Source organism: Bos javanicus, chromosome 15 (genome assembly GCF_032452875.1).
Source record: "Bos javanicus breed banteng chromosome 15, ARS-OSU_banteng_1.0, whole genome shotgun sequence".
NCBI classification, from domain to species: Eukaryota; Metazoa; Chordata; class Mammalia; order Artiodactyla; family Bovidae; genus Bos; species Bos javanicus.
The window spans coordinates 81072908-81086378 of record NC_083882.1 but is presented as its reverse complement, the minus strand read 5'-3'; the positions used below and the strand labels follow the sequence as shown (position 1 = coordinate 81086378).

The 13471-nt window shown below is 58.1% G+C and overlaps 1 protein-coding gene across 1 annotated transcript in view; it reads right to left on the bottom strand.

The window, feature by feature from the left end:
- Positions 1-5229: 5229 nt before the first annotated feature.
- Positions 5230-13471, bottom strand: part of P2RX3 (purinergic receptor P2X 3) — a 34208-nt gene continuing 25966 nt past the window's right edge. The window contains exons 9-12 of the mRNA XM_061381519.1: positions 7745-7838; positions 7424-7489; positions 6808-6885; positions 5230-6400 (exon numbers count right to left, since the gene is read on the bottom strand). Of these exons, the coding sequence (XP_061237503.1) occupies positions 6287-6400; positions 6808-6885; positions 7424-7489; positions 7745-7838 (352 nt within the window). The 3' untranslated portion in view covers positions 5230-6286. The remainder of the gene's footprint in view (positions 6401-6807; positions 6886-7423; positions 7490-7744; positions 7839-13471) is intronic.

The window sequence follows — 13471 nt, the reverse complement described above, 5'->3', positions numbered from 1 at the left end:
GGGTGGCTTTGGTTCAGAATTTAATTCAGCCACCTGGAGGTGAGTCCGAGGCCCAGCTCTCTGCGAGACGGCTCCCCGACCACATCCTCATGGGAGGCTGTCCTCCTCGCTCCCCTCCATCGTGCATCCCCTCTCTTGTCCCCAGCCTCCCTCCCCTCCCTGGAGGGGCCATGGTCTCAGCAGGGAGCTGCCTCGCTCCCTGAGGGGCATGGGGCCCAAGTCAGGCCGTGTGCAGCCAGGTGGCTCCCGGGCTGGCTCTCCAGCCCCGGGTCTCCCGGCTTCTTCCATATTCTCGGTCCGGGGATCACTGAGACAGAACAGTGTTCCTGCTCTTAGCTTCATCCCAGGCTGGGCTCCAGGAAGGATCAGAGCTTGAAGAAGCAGGAAGCTGAGACTGCAAACTGGGTTCAGAGGGCAGAGAGCCCTGGGTCGTGAGAGAGAGAGTGAGAGAGACTTCCTGGGGGTGTGGATCTCCGTGGGGCCCAGGGAGCGTGCTCAAGGATGTCTGGGGCACCTGTGTACACGGGTGTGTGGGTGTCTTGGTGTGTGCATGAGTAGTCTTCATACACCTGTATATGTCTGTGTATATGTGAATCTGTGCTTGTAAATATGCACAAATCTGTGTGAGTCAGCGTGTATTTGTGTGTTGCTTGTGTGCACATTTTCTACATCTCTATGGAGACGCTCGTATGTCCGTGTACATCCCTGAGTGTGTGTATCTGTGTCACTTTGTACCTTAGACACCTGATCCGTGTCGCACACCTCCATGTGCACCACTGTGTCTTTGGGCAGCATGTTTGGGAGTGTGTGTCCGCGTCAGTGTGTGTCTGAACAGATCTGCATACAGGTCTACTTGTGTGAGTATCCGTGTGTGTATCTATCTGTACAGGCCTCGGATGAGACGTGGAGTCTTAGGACTGCACCGTCCGGGGACTTCCCTGGTGGTCCGGAGGGTAAGACTGTGCTCTCTAATTCAGGAAGCCCAGGTTCCATCCCTGGCTGGGGAACTTGACCCCACATGCCTGCCGCAACTTAGAGCTCGTGTGCCGCGATGAATACCCCACGAGCCACGACTAAGACCCAGGGCCGCCAAAAGAAACAAAGAAGACAAATGTTTAAGAGAATCCAGTTTTGCAGGCTGTGCCTGCCTGCAAAGGTGCTGGAGTTGATGGAGGAGACAGGACGGGAGACCCGCAGGGGAAGTGGTTGGTGTTGAAGCTGCAGGGTTGAGGCTCTCGGACGTGAGCAGGCCTCTGGAAGTAGGAGAATGGGCCTTGGTGTTGCCTTAACCGCACCAGGGCTGGGTCCTGGGGACTGCCTCGGGGTGAAGAGGCCTGTCCTCAGCGGAGGGGTCTGTCCATCTGCCTTGCATGGAGATTGAGTCAGGAGGCTCCTAATCCAGCATCTCAGTCTCTCCAAGGGCAGGGAAGGGGAGCTGCTTTGGGGTCCGGTCACACCCATGTCCCTGCTTTGCAAACTGCAACAGCCTCAGTCTGTTTTTTAGGATTGATTTACCTCATTTTGGCTGCGCTGGGCCTCATTGCCGTGCACGGGCTTTCTCTGGTTGTAGTGAGCGGGGGCCACTCCTCACTGTGGTGCTTGGGCTGCTCACTGCGGGGGCTCCTCCTGCTGCAGAGCACAGGATCTAGGCGCATGGGCTTGAGTTGCTCCGCCGCATGTGGCATCTTCCCGGCACAGGGGTCGAACCTGTGTCCCCTGCACTGGCAGGCAGATTCTTTATCTGCTGTGCCACCAGGGAATCTTTATCAGCGAGGTCCTGATTCTTTGCCAGGGAAGTCCAACAAGCTGGTTCTTGAGACTGTCCTTCTAAAAGAAGCGGAAGCACTGGGGCGGGATGGCAGGGAGGGAAGGCTAATCTCTGCACAGGAGGCTCTGGGACTGGTATTCCTGGGTCTTGCTGAATGGCAGTGAAAGGGAAAGTGCTACTCGCCCAGTCGTGTCCGACTCTGTGCGACCCCATGGACTGTAGCCCACCAGGCCGCTCTCTCCATGGGAATTCTCAGGCAAGAATACTGGGGTGGGTTGCCATTCCCTTCTCCAGGGAATCTTCCTGACACAGAGACTGAACCCAGATCTCCCACATTGCAGGAAGATGCTTTACTGTCTGAACCACCAGGGAACCCAGATTCCCTCCTCTCAGCCTTCACTTATCTCCTTGACTGGGAATGGGCTCTAGCTAATCCCAGTGTCCCAATATACGACCAGCCAAGGTCAGAGAAGGAGGAGGGGAGGAGAAAGGGATGGCAGGAGGGCTCAGATCCTTCCAGACTGAAGCTTGCTTGAGGCAGGCCAGGGTAGTAGATAAAATGTGCTTCAAGTATCCAGTCCTGTCTCTTATTCACCCTCAAGTTCAACCATTATATATTCTTTCCTTTGGCTGTTTAAGGCCTTTCACCTTTGAAATCCTTGACTAAAAAGCAAATATTCTTAGGAGAAGAAACTCCTGAGTGTGTTGTCTGTTAATACCTCCAGGAGATTGATTGATAACTTGCCAAGAAAAAGGTTTTGTGAGAAGGAACACAGAAGGGAAAAATGTGTGTAACCGTTAGAACACATGTTGGGGGGAGGGGTTGTGGAGAAGAAGAGCTATTAACAAGGAGCCAGCGAAGCCAAGAGTACTGTGTTCACCATTTTCTTTTCCTGGGGACCTGGGAAGCCTATATTTCCCCGGTATTCTTTGAAGTAAAGCTGGGTTCTGCAGCACAGCACTGAGTCTGACCAGTGAGAGGCCGTTGGAAGTGATACAAAGGCCAGACCTGGCATTTATTTGTTTGCTTATTAAATATTCATTTATTTATTTAGCTGCACTGGGTCTCAGTTGTGGCACGCTGGATGTTCGGTCTTCATTGCTCACGCGAACTCTTAGTTGTAGCGTGTGGGATTTAGTTCCCTGACCGGGGATTGAACCCAGCCCCCCTGCATTGGGTGACGTGGAGTCGTAGCCACTGGACCACCAGGGACGTCCCAGGCCTGGCCTTTAAATGACCCTCTATGGTCACCCATGACCTTCCAGTTCTCACTTCCCTTGCTGTAGTGATCTGGGGGTTCACATGTCTCAGACGGCATAGCTACCAAGTGGAAGGGCTGTCTGACCTACTTCATTGCACAACATTCTGAGATTTCACGATTTGTTCCTGCAGCAACAGCAACTGTTTTTGCCTAACACATAGAAAAGAAGGGGCCAACAAATTCCTTCATTTTCCCCAGATGGATGTGGCACGCAAGTTGCGACCCCAGACTCCAGGTTCACAAACGTCTGGGTTTGAGTCCCAGATCTACCATTTTAGTCTAAACCTTAGCCTCAATTTCCTCAACAGAATGAAAGTTGAATTAGACAAAGGCTACTGCTCATTTAACCCACTGCTTGGCGATGGCCGGTTATCACGGAATGTAAACTTTGCTGCTGAGCTGTTAGGAATGAGCATGGGTTCTGGTTCAAATGCCCACATATTGCAAATTTATTTTTCTATTAGGGCTAATGACAAACCACAGCAAGCTCTTCCCTGGTAGCTCAGATGGTAAAGTGTCTGCCCACAATGCGAGAGACCTGGGTTCGACCCCCAGGTCAGGAAGATCCCCTGGAGAAGGAAATGGCGACCCACTCCGGTACTCTTGCCTGGAAAATCCCATGGATGGAGGAGCCTGGTGGGCTACAGTCCATGGCGTCGCAAAGAGCTGGACACGACTGAGCGACTTCACTGCTTCACAGCAAGCCTGGGCTTCCCAGGTGGCACTGGTGGTAAAGAATCTGCCTGCCAATGTCGGAGATGCAGGAGACGGGGGTTTGATCCCTGGGTCAGGAAGATCCCCTGGAGAAGGAAATGGCAACCCACTCCAGTGGACAGAGGAAGCGGGTGGGCTGCAGTCCATGAGGTCGCAGAGAGTTGGACACGAATGAGCACAGCGCAGGGGTGGGTGGGGCAGCAAGCTTATCCGGGTTAGGGGCGGAGTCAGTGACGCGAGTGCTGAGCACACGTGATGAGGCCGAGGTAAGTCAGTACTGGGACTGCTCTTGATGCCAGCCCTGAGTCTTGCACAGGGAATCCTGACCTAATCGGCCGTGGGGAAGACAACATCAGGGTCACACGTCCACACGTGCTGGCCTGGGATGGGCAGAGGCGCTGTAGGACTGTCGCAGTCTGGAGGGAAGGGAGGGGCTGCAGGAGAGGGTGCCCCCAGGACGGAGCCGCCTCCATCCCCTCATCAGAGAACAAACACCGCTGTAACCCCAGGCTTGGCCCAGCCTCCTGAGAGCTGGGTTCACCGGGAACGCGGGTGGGGCTCCTGGCTGGAGAGGTCAGCTCTGCCTTCACTGATCCCTCTACTGTTCAGGTCTCCGGACGCTGCCTCCTCCTCTGGCTGGTACCTGGGGAAGTGTCACCCCAGCATCCTGAGGACAGGGGCTGGACTGAGGCAGAGCAGAAGGGGCGACGGGCCCCCTGCGGGGAAATCTCACCCCTTCTCCCCATGCGGTGGGGGTCACAGGGGTCGGGCCTTCCTAAACGACTCCCTCAGGTGCCCTGACCCCCATTTCCCTGCACCTTCTCTGGAGGGACCAGCCCTCCCCGTATAATCAAGCTCTGCTAAGACCTCATGGTCTGGCCTGGGTGCCCATCTTTCTGCGGCATCTCCCGTGAAACTGGTGGCGCTCCCACTCCAGAGCTGTTCAGTGGCACGAGCCCCTTCCCATGCCTCATGTTGTAGTCTTTTCCAAAAGATGACTCACAGAGCGTATGCCTCAGGCTTCATAAGGGCTTCCCAGGGGGCGCTAGTGGTGAAGAACCCACTCAGCAAAGGGGGAGATGTAAGAGACCGTGGTTCAACCCCTGGGTCGGGAAGATGCCATGGAGGAGGGCATGGCAACCCACTCCAGGATTCTTGCCTGGAGAATCCTGTGGACAGAGGAGCCTGGTGGGCTACATACAGTCCACAGGGTCTCAAAGAATCGGACACGACTGAGTGACTTAGCACAGGCTTCGTAATGCTTAGCTGGACCTGCCCCTGGTGACCTTTCTGGGCCCCTAACACAGAAGGAAGGGGGCGACTGGGCACAGGGAGGCAGCCAGGCTGCCCGCGTCCGCTCCTGGTTCCCCCCTGCCCGGCCCCGAGCGGCAGGACACCTCTGGTTTGCTAACTGCAGGACCACGGACGAGCCATTCCCATGGCCTCGGTTTGCTCATCTGTAAGGAAGAGAATCAGACAAGAGGGTCCCTAAAGCCCCTTTAGTTTCTGATGTCACAAGGCCGACCACCTCGTTCGGGCCCCGCGGGGATAGGCCTGCTGACTGGCTGCTCACGGGGTGCTGGGTCTCACCCGACCTTTTCATCCATGTGATGGAGAAGACCCGCTGACCTCCTGGCACAGGGCGCCAGGTGGGGAAGCCCACTCTGCACCGGGCAGGGGAGTAGGTGCCTAGTTGGGCTCCTGAGTGAGGGGCCTGCATGTGTATGACCCTGTGGGGGTCCCAGAGAAAACAAGAAGGTTCCCTTCTCCGGCTTGAGGTGAGGGAAGGAAAAATTCACCGACGGTTACGTCTCCTGTTTCCTTCTGTGTCTGGGATCCACCTAAGTCAGAGAAAGGGACCCTGCACCCCCGTCTGACACGGGGCCTGCCTGAGTTGCTGGGGACTGCAAGGGCCGCCCTCGTGAGGAAGCGGAAACGGGATCGTGGTCAAGGTCCGGGAGGCTGAAGGGGAAGGGCAGACAGATGCCTCTGGTGTGCCCTGTCTCCTGGTGGGGTGGGAGTGATGAAGTGAGTCAGACCCGGGTCCAAATCCCAGCTCTCTCGATTCCTGGCTGTTCCTGGCTGTGTGTCTGGGGCAAATGACTCAGCCTCTCTGAGCCTCCACTTATCTTCAGAAAAGGGAACCTAATACCTACCTCGCAGGACTATTCTAAGGAGTAAATGAGCTAACACGTGTGAAGGTGCCTGGCACTTGGGCTCCTGTGGGCTATGGTTATTCCTATTTTTATCTCTTACTCTTTGGAAGGGGGACGGCCAGGTACCACCGCCCTGGGGGTCTGGGGAAGCAGAGCGGGGTGAGGCAGGGGGTGCAGGTGAGACGGGGGTTTTCGTGGGAACAGGACCTGTCTGCAGGGTGGCGGGGCGGTCAGACCCAGGCCTCGGCTGTGGCCCCTGTGGGTGGGCAGCAGAAATGAGAGCTGTTTCCCCTCCCATCCCCACCGCGCCCCGCTGGGTCTCCTGGCTGGAGGCTGGGCGCCCCAGGCTGAGCGTGCGGCCTGGTGGGAGAGGCCACGGAGAGGTCCTAGTGGCCGATAGAGTAAGCGCCTGAGTCTGTGGACTGCTTCTCCTCCGTGGTCTGGTCGCTGGTGTCCCCGGGATGGGCAGAGGCTGGGACCCTCAGCGTGGTCTCGCTCACCTGCAGGCAGAAAGGCTGGCGTGAGTGGGCTCCGACCGCGAGTGGGGTCCTCCCGTGGGCCCCCGTGTGGCGGACTCAGCCGTCGCGGGTCACGGCCGGGTCCGAGGAGAGCGAGGGCAGATGGATGTGACCCCAAGATTCTTCCCATGCAGCTAAAGGGCAAAGCGAACCCCAAGGCAAGCAGGGTCTGCCCACCCCCGAGGGACGACGAGTGGGTGGGGATGCTGAGAGCGATGACCACGCCCCGCGCTCGGCCAAGGTACGCCCGTCAGACACCCGACGTGCACTGAGGCCCAGTGAACTCCCCTTCGTGGACCCAGGACAGTCCAGGGTCCAGCTCCCTCCCTGCCCCATTCCCTCTCCCTCTAGAGGACACCTCCCTCCCCCCCCACCCCCCCACCACTCACCTCCTCGAACTTCCTGGCCTTGTACTGGTCGGCCCCCTTGAGGAAGTTCAGCAGGATGATGTCGCAGAGGACGGTGCCCTGGTGGAACAGCGGGCGGCCCTGAGCACTGCGGGCGGGGGCAGGGTGGGGGGAAGCTGGGGCGGGGGCAGGACTGCCCTGGGGGTGGGGCGCGACCTCCAGAGCTGCCCGGCTGACCTTCCTTTAGGAAAACGCCCGAGGGCTTTGCTCTGTCTCTGGGACCCACCTCCGCAGCTCCGGGGGGTGGGCCCACCCTGAAATGCGCCGGGAGAAGCCGAGAGAATGCGGGGGACGGGCGGGGCGGGGGCATTGTTCCCGACTCCGGGGAGCGGGCTCTGCGCCTGCTCGGCTCTCAGGTCTGGGAACCCTGGGGTCTCCCCCAACCACCCCAAACCCCGCCACCTTCACGGTGATGGGGAACTCGGACTTGGTAACAGGGGGGACGCTGGCCACGTGGGGGTCAGGACAGGAGATGCTGGCCCAGCGCGGAGGGGATGGCTCCAGGCAGCAAAGGGCGTCCCCCTCCTTCTCCAGGCTGGCCTGCTTCCCACCCACCCCGCGCCCCGGGCGAGACCGAGCCTGGAGGGCCCGCACTCACCACTCCCACCGAGGTGAAGGCCGCCACGGAGCTGATGATGGTGGGGATGATGTTGAACTTGCCAGCCTGGTGCACAAATACCAAGGTGAGCGCGCAGGGCGCCCGGCAGGGCCGGGTGAGGCCTGAGGCTAAACTTGGACTCCCAGCCAGGGCGGCCGTGGAGCCAGAAGGCTCTCGGGGGACCAGTGGGCGCCTCCACCCCCACCCCGCTGCAGAAATGTGACCAGCGAGGGTCGCTGGGCGGGTCAGCCGCAGCACCCGCCCCCGACGGCGGGCCCGGAAAGGGCCTTGGTCTCGCCCCGCCCCCGGCCCGGAACTCACGTCTCCGTACACCAGCACGTCGAAGCGGATGCCGAAAGCCTTGAGGAGGGTGCGGTACTCACTGCCGTTGTCCATCTTGTAGTACTTGGCGAACCTGGAGGCCAGAGGGGAAGGCGCAGGCTCGTTGCGGGCTCCCGTCTCTCCTGCTTGAACCCTCAGGGTCCCCTGGAGCCCTGCAGCCCTCGTTCACAGCCCAGCCCTGCCCGACGGTGGGGCGGGCCGCGGTCCTCCCCGTGTGGTCAGCTGGCTGCCTGCACAGCCATCACCTGGAGGGTTTGTTAAGGAGGCAGATTCCAGGCCCGGCCCTGAACCCAGAGAACCAGCAGCTCAGGACTAGGTCCCGGGAGGCTGCCTTCTGAATGACTCCTCTAAGTGAGTGTGACGTGGAGGCCAATGAGCCCAGCTGGACTCCAGGCTTCCGCGGTTCTCTTTCTCTGGGAGTCCTCTCCCAGGCGGGTGTGCCCCTTGCCGTGGGCGTCTCGGCCCGCTTGGATTCAAAGCCTGCTTCTGCGACTTGCCAGCCGCCCAACTTGGGACAGTCACTAACCTCTCTGAGAGTCGATTCCTTCATCTGTGAGTAAGCATAATACAGAAGTCCTTCTATGAAAACAATGAAGTCACACTTGTCAGGGGCTGAGAACAGGGTCTGGAACAAAGAAAGCCTGGGGAGAGGCTCCCTGGTGCCGACACTGTGAAGGAATACACTGATTCCGAAAGTGCTCTGTAGAGCGGCTTTAAAAAGTGCTTTTAGGAATTTTCTGGCGGTCCACTGGTTGGGACTTTGTGCTTCCAATACAGGGGATGCAGGTTTGAACCCTAGTCAGGGAACTAAGATCCCTCATGACACAGGGGTGGCTGAGATGATGATGATAATAAATGCTTTTAGACACTGAATCTCATAAGCCAGCGGGATAAGGGTGTGACTGGCTCTAGGGGTTAAATGACTGGTCCAGGGTGACTCACCTGGCTGAGACCTAATGCTGGATTTGCCCCTCCTCCACTCCTTTTCAAGAACTCGCTCTCTGAGCTTTCTCTGCTGTGTGCCCGGAACCACGCGGAAGACTGATCAGAGTGATCACATTTCATTCTCACTGAACACAGTGAGGTGGGTATCATACCATTTAGGGATACCTGTGGTGGTGAAGGGGTCTACTTGCCGTCTCACTGTCAGCAAGGACTTGAATTGCATTTATCTTTTGGTTTCTAAAGCCAGTGCGTTTCCCGGGCCTCTCCCAGAACAGAGGACAGCTGAGAAGCTCAGTCCCTGGAAGTGTCCAGCGACTGACACGACGCCCCTCCCAGGGATGTTTGCTTTCCAAACTGTCCAGCGAGGGGGGGGATGAAGTGCTGAGCCCAAGGGGACAGATAACAGAAGGATCATGGGGTGGGGCGGGGGTGGGGGGGGGGGAGAAGGTCACGTGTGGTGGGGGGGAAGAGCCACTTTAAATTGTAAATGCCGGCTACTGCCACTGCTGGCTGGGTGGCTTCCCCTGTGGCCCATCAGTAAAGAATCCGCCTGCCAGTGCAGGAGACTTCAGTCCCTGGGTCGGGAAGATCCCCTGGAGGAAGAGCTAGCAACACGCTCCAGTATTCTTGCCTGGGAAATTCCATGGACAGAGGAGCCTGGCGGGGTACAGTCCGTATGATTGCAAAGAGTCAGACACCACTGAAGGACGCAGCCAGCACGCACGTCAGCTCTGGGAACTCCGGGGTCAGACAGAAAGGAGCTTAAATCCTGGTTCCACCACCACAGGCTGCAGGTGTGGGCTCTTTCCTGGGACTCAGCCCCTGAGGTTTCACTTCTGGCGTCTATAACCGGGGTGTGCTGAGGCCTCCTCTGCAGGTCAGTCAGTGAGAGGGGTGACCCCGAGCCCACCCTCTGAGGTGGGCGCGCTCCTGACCTGACCTCCGTGTCAGACGTCCTCTCTGTCCTTCTCTGCAGAGACCACTCCCGCCCAGCCCCCTGCCCTCGGGTCAGGCTGGTCCAGCCAGTGGGAGGTGCCCGCGCGTGGCCAGAGGGTGAAGGGAAGACAGGCAGGGTGCTTTTTGTCTCCCAGCTCCTCTGCGGGGCCTCTAACCAGGCTGGCCTCCCCGCTGAGGCCCAGAGCCCGCAGGGCAGCCTGCCTACCTCTGCAAAAAGTGCCTCCATGCAGTCGCCCCTTTTGAGAGCCCTGACTGTTCCCTCCTGGGACTCTGGCCCTTCCCTTCCCCACTTTACAAGCAGGAAGCTCGGGCCTGGAGAGCTCTGTCTGGGTCAGGAGGGCGCGTGGCCGGAGGGGACCCACCTTCGGTTTCTGCCTGTGCCCGAGGGAAGCACCTGTCTGCTGACGGAGGCCTTGGAAAGGCTGGAAGGGGTTCGGGGAGAAAACAGCCTCTGGGGAGGCTGAGCCAGGCGTGTGTTTCCTGCAGGGGCTCTGCAGCTGGAGGGAGAGGCTGGGGAGACAAAAGGGTCCTCCTGACACTGAGACCCAGAGGGAGAACAAACCCAGGCCTGGGAAGGAGGCTGTGAGAAGGGCAGCCACTTAACCCCAAGGGCAAAGCCTTGGTGGGGGCGTTCCCTGGCTGGCCAGTGGTTAGGACTTGGTGCTTTCACTGCTGGGACCCAGGTTCAATCCCTGGTCAGGGAACTAAGGTCCTGCAAAATGTGCAGTGTGGCCGAAAAGGAAAAAAAAAAAAAAGATTTGGAGGACAAGGAAATATGGCAGCAGCTACCTCATCCTCAGAAGTATGGTAAGTATCAGAACCTCGCTGGTGGTCCTGAGGCTATGAGTCCGCGCTCCCAGTGCAGGGGGTCTGGGGCTCCATTCTTGGACAGGGAACTATATCCTGCCTGCCGCCACTAGACCTGGTGCAGTCAGATAAAGAAATATGTAAAAGAAAATTAGGGTCAGTGTGGTCTGGGTGGAGGTGGTAGAGAGCTTTACAGAGCAAGGCAAAAAGCACCAAACTCGAACCACACCAGCTGTAAGAGAATAGGACGAACAGCAGAAAGGAAATCATCTATGTAAAAATGAAGAGGCCCCAGAACCTAATTCTGCCAGCAGACCTTGCAGGAGAGTTCAGGAAGTTTGCAGAAGAAGGGTCTGGCGTGGGCAGAAGGCTCCAGAAAGTCCTTGCTGTGGCTTTCTCAGGTTGGCCCAAGGCAACGTATGAACCAGCTCCATCTCCCCACCCACATTCACAGAGCAGCAGAAAAATACACATGTCTCTCGAGCTACTCGGGAAATTTCAAGAAGGCAGTGTTGGCCCATTTTGCAGATGGAGAGACAGTTGACAAGGTCGCTTGCCTGAACTGGAATTCCGATGCACGCCTACAACTCCTCAGTCTGTGTTTTCAGCCAGAGCTATCTTGCCTCTGGGCGCTAAGTGGCGGTAATTACTCTTTTGTTCTTGCCTTTCTTTGGGAAGGACAGAGCACCAGATCTGAAAGCCCTTCTGTGCTCTGAGTTCTGTCTCAGGTCACTGGAGCACTCAGGGCCCTTGTCTGAGCGGCAGCTGAGGGCTGGGGATGGGGCGGGCGGGCGCGCGGGCGCAGGGCCGGAACCGGGACCGCGCTCCTGAGGTCTGCGTCCCTGGCTCACGGCCGCAGTCGTGGGGAACGCTCTGACATGGGCTCGGAGAACAAGAAGTCGGTATCCTGGGTACCGCCGCTCAGAGCGGGGCTGGCTAAATTTATCTTGGGAAGGAATGTGAAGAGAACAGAGAGAAGAACCAAAGCGGACTTGGTTCCCCTCCAGCACCTGCCTTCCAAGAGGCAATAAGCACGCTCAGATCATTATCTCGCCGCCCACACGCCCTCGGAGGAGGCTTGGCAGGGATGGGTTCTCCTCCCGGGAGGGCGGGAGGAGGAACGGCTTTCGGCCGGGGGGTGACGGGAGGCCCCGGCTGCAGACGTGGGAGCGACCCAGGCGTCCTGACTTCTGCACTCCGTGTGGCTGCAGTTGTGGGGGGAAATCACGGAATCCGGCCCCACCCTGCGGCAGACACAGGCTCCCTGCGCACCAGGCTAGGGGTTATCTTCTGTCTCGGCATCCGGCTGGACCGGGTTTCCCAGCCCCCTCGCCGTTACCTGGGCCCCCAGGACCAGTTCTTGTCAACAGACAAGTGAAGGGAAGTGATGGCTGTTACAACTGGGCTGGGGTTTGTGAGAGCCGTGTGCCTTCCTCATCCTTCCCAGCCTCATGGCCGGGTGCTTAGGAGCCAGGGGAGAGCTCAGGCCCCAGAGGAGGCTGACCCATGGGTGGCAGGACCCCCAGAGGACTTTACACAGCTCTCCACCCACCCTGACCCACAGGGCACGGGGCCTTGAGCAAGGCATAAGCCTCTGCTGAGCCACTGAGCTGCAGGGCCTATTAAGGCAGCTAGCAGTACTTACCCTGACTACTACAAACTCTTCCCTCATAGCTCAGTCACTGGGAAAGAATCTGCCTGCAGTGCAGGAGACCCGGGTTCAGTTCCTGGCTTGGGAAGGTCCCCTGGAGAAGGAAATGGCAACCCACTCCAGTATTCTTGCCTGGAGAACCCCATGGACAGAGGAGCCTGGTGGGTGACAGTTCACGGGGTCGCAAGAGTAGGTCACGACTTAGCGACTAAACCACCACCATCACGTCACAGCTCAGAAGACTGAGGCTCAGAGGGAAGAAGTATTTGTAGAACAAAGAATGAGCTAACACTGGGGAGTCATTCAAGATTACAGAGGGCGAATTCCAAGGACACCACATTGCCAGAAACAAACCCTCTTAGAAGTCCAGGAGGTTGGCGTGTGGGTCCCTGGCTGTCGTTAACCAGCTTTTTGACCCCGGGCAAGTCTCTCAACCTCTCTGAGCTTTTTGCTTTGGTCGATAAGTGAGACTGAAAAGAGCCGCAGGAAGGGCGGAGACGGGATGGTGCCCAGATGGACATCGTGAGTGCTCAAGGCACGTCTGTTTCCTCATCCTGAGAACAAGGCAAAGTGAAACCACAGAATCGAGGGGACTTCCCGGTGCGCCAGTGGCTAAGATTTCGTGCCCCCACTGCGGGGGGCCCGGATTCAACCCCTGGTGAGGGAGAACTAGGTCCCACATGCCGAACGAAGAGGTCACATGCCGCACCCTAGGATCCCACGTGCCACAGCTGAGACTCGGAGCGGCTGAATGAGTAAATAACGAATAAAACAAACATTTAAAAAGAGCATTGGTGAGCCATGAGGCGTCCAAAGAAGGACCCCAGCCACCTCACCGAAAAAGGAGAAGGGCATGGGATTCCCTGGCGGTCCAGAGGTTCAGACTAGGTGCTTTCATTGCCACGGGCCTGGGGTTTGACTCCTGCTTGGGAATCAGGACCCCACAAGCCATGTGATGTGGCCAACAGATAAAAAAATAAACAGAGAAGTAAACGAAAGGGCTGAGCTACCCCATACCTGCGTGCAGGCCTAGTCACTTCAGTCGTGTCCGATTCTCTGTGACCTTACGTACTGTAGCCCGCCAGGCTCCTCTGTCCATGGGATCCTCCAGACAAGGATACTGGAGTGGGTTGCCATGCCCTCCTCCCGGGGAATCTTCCCCAACCCAGGGATCAAACCTTCGTCTCATGTCTCCTGCATTGCAGGCAGATTCCTTACCACTAGTGCCACCCAGGAAGCCCCACTCCATGGCTGAGCCCTGATTTTCCCCAAGTCCTCTGATTCCTGCCTCTCTGGCTCCGGTCTTCTTGGCTAGGAAATGAAGTCAGTGAGGACGGTATCTGCAT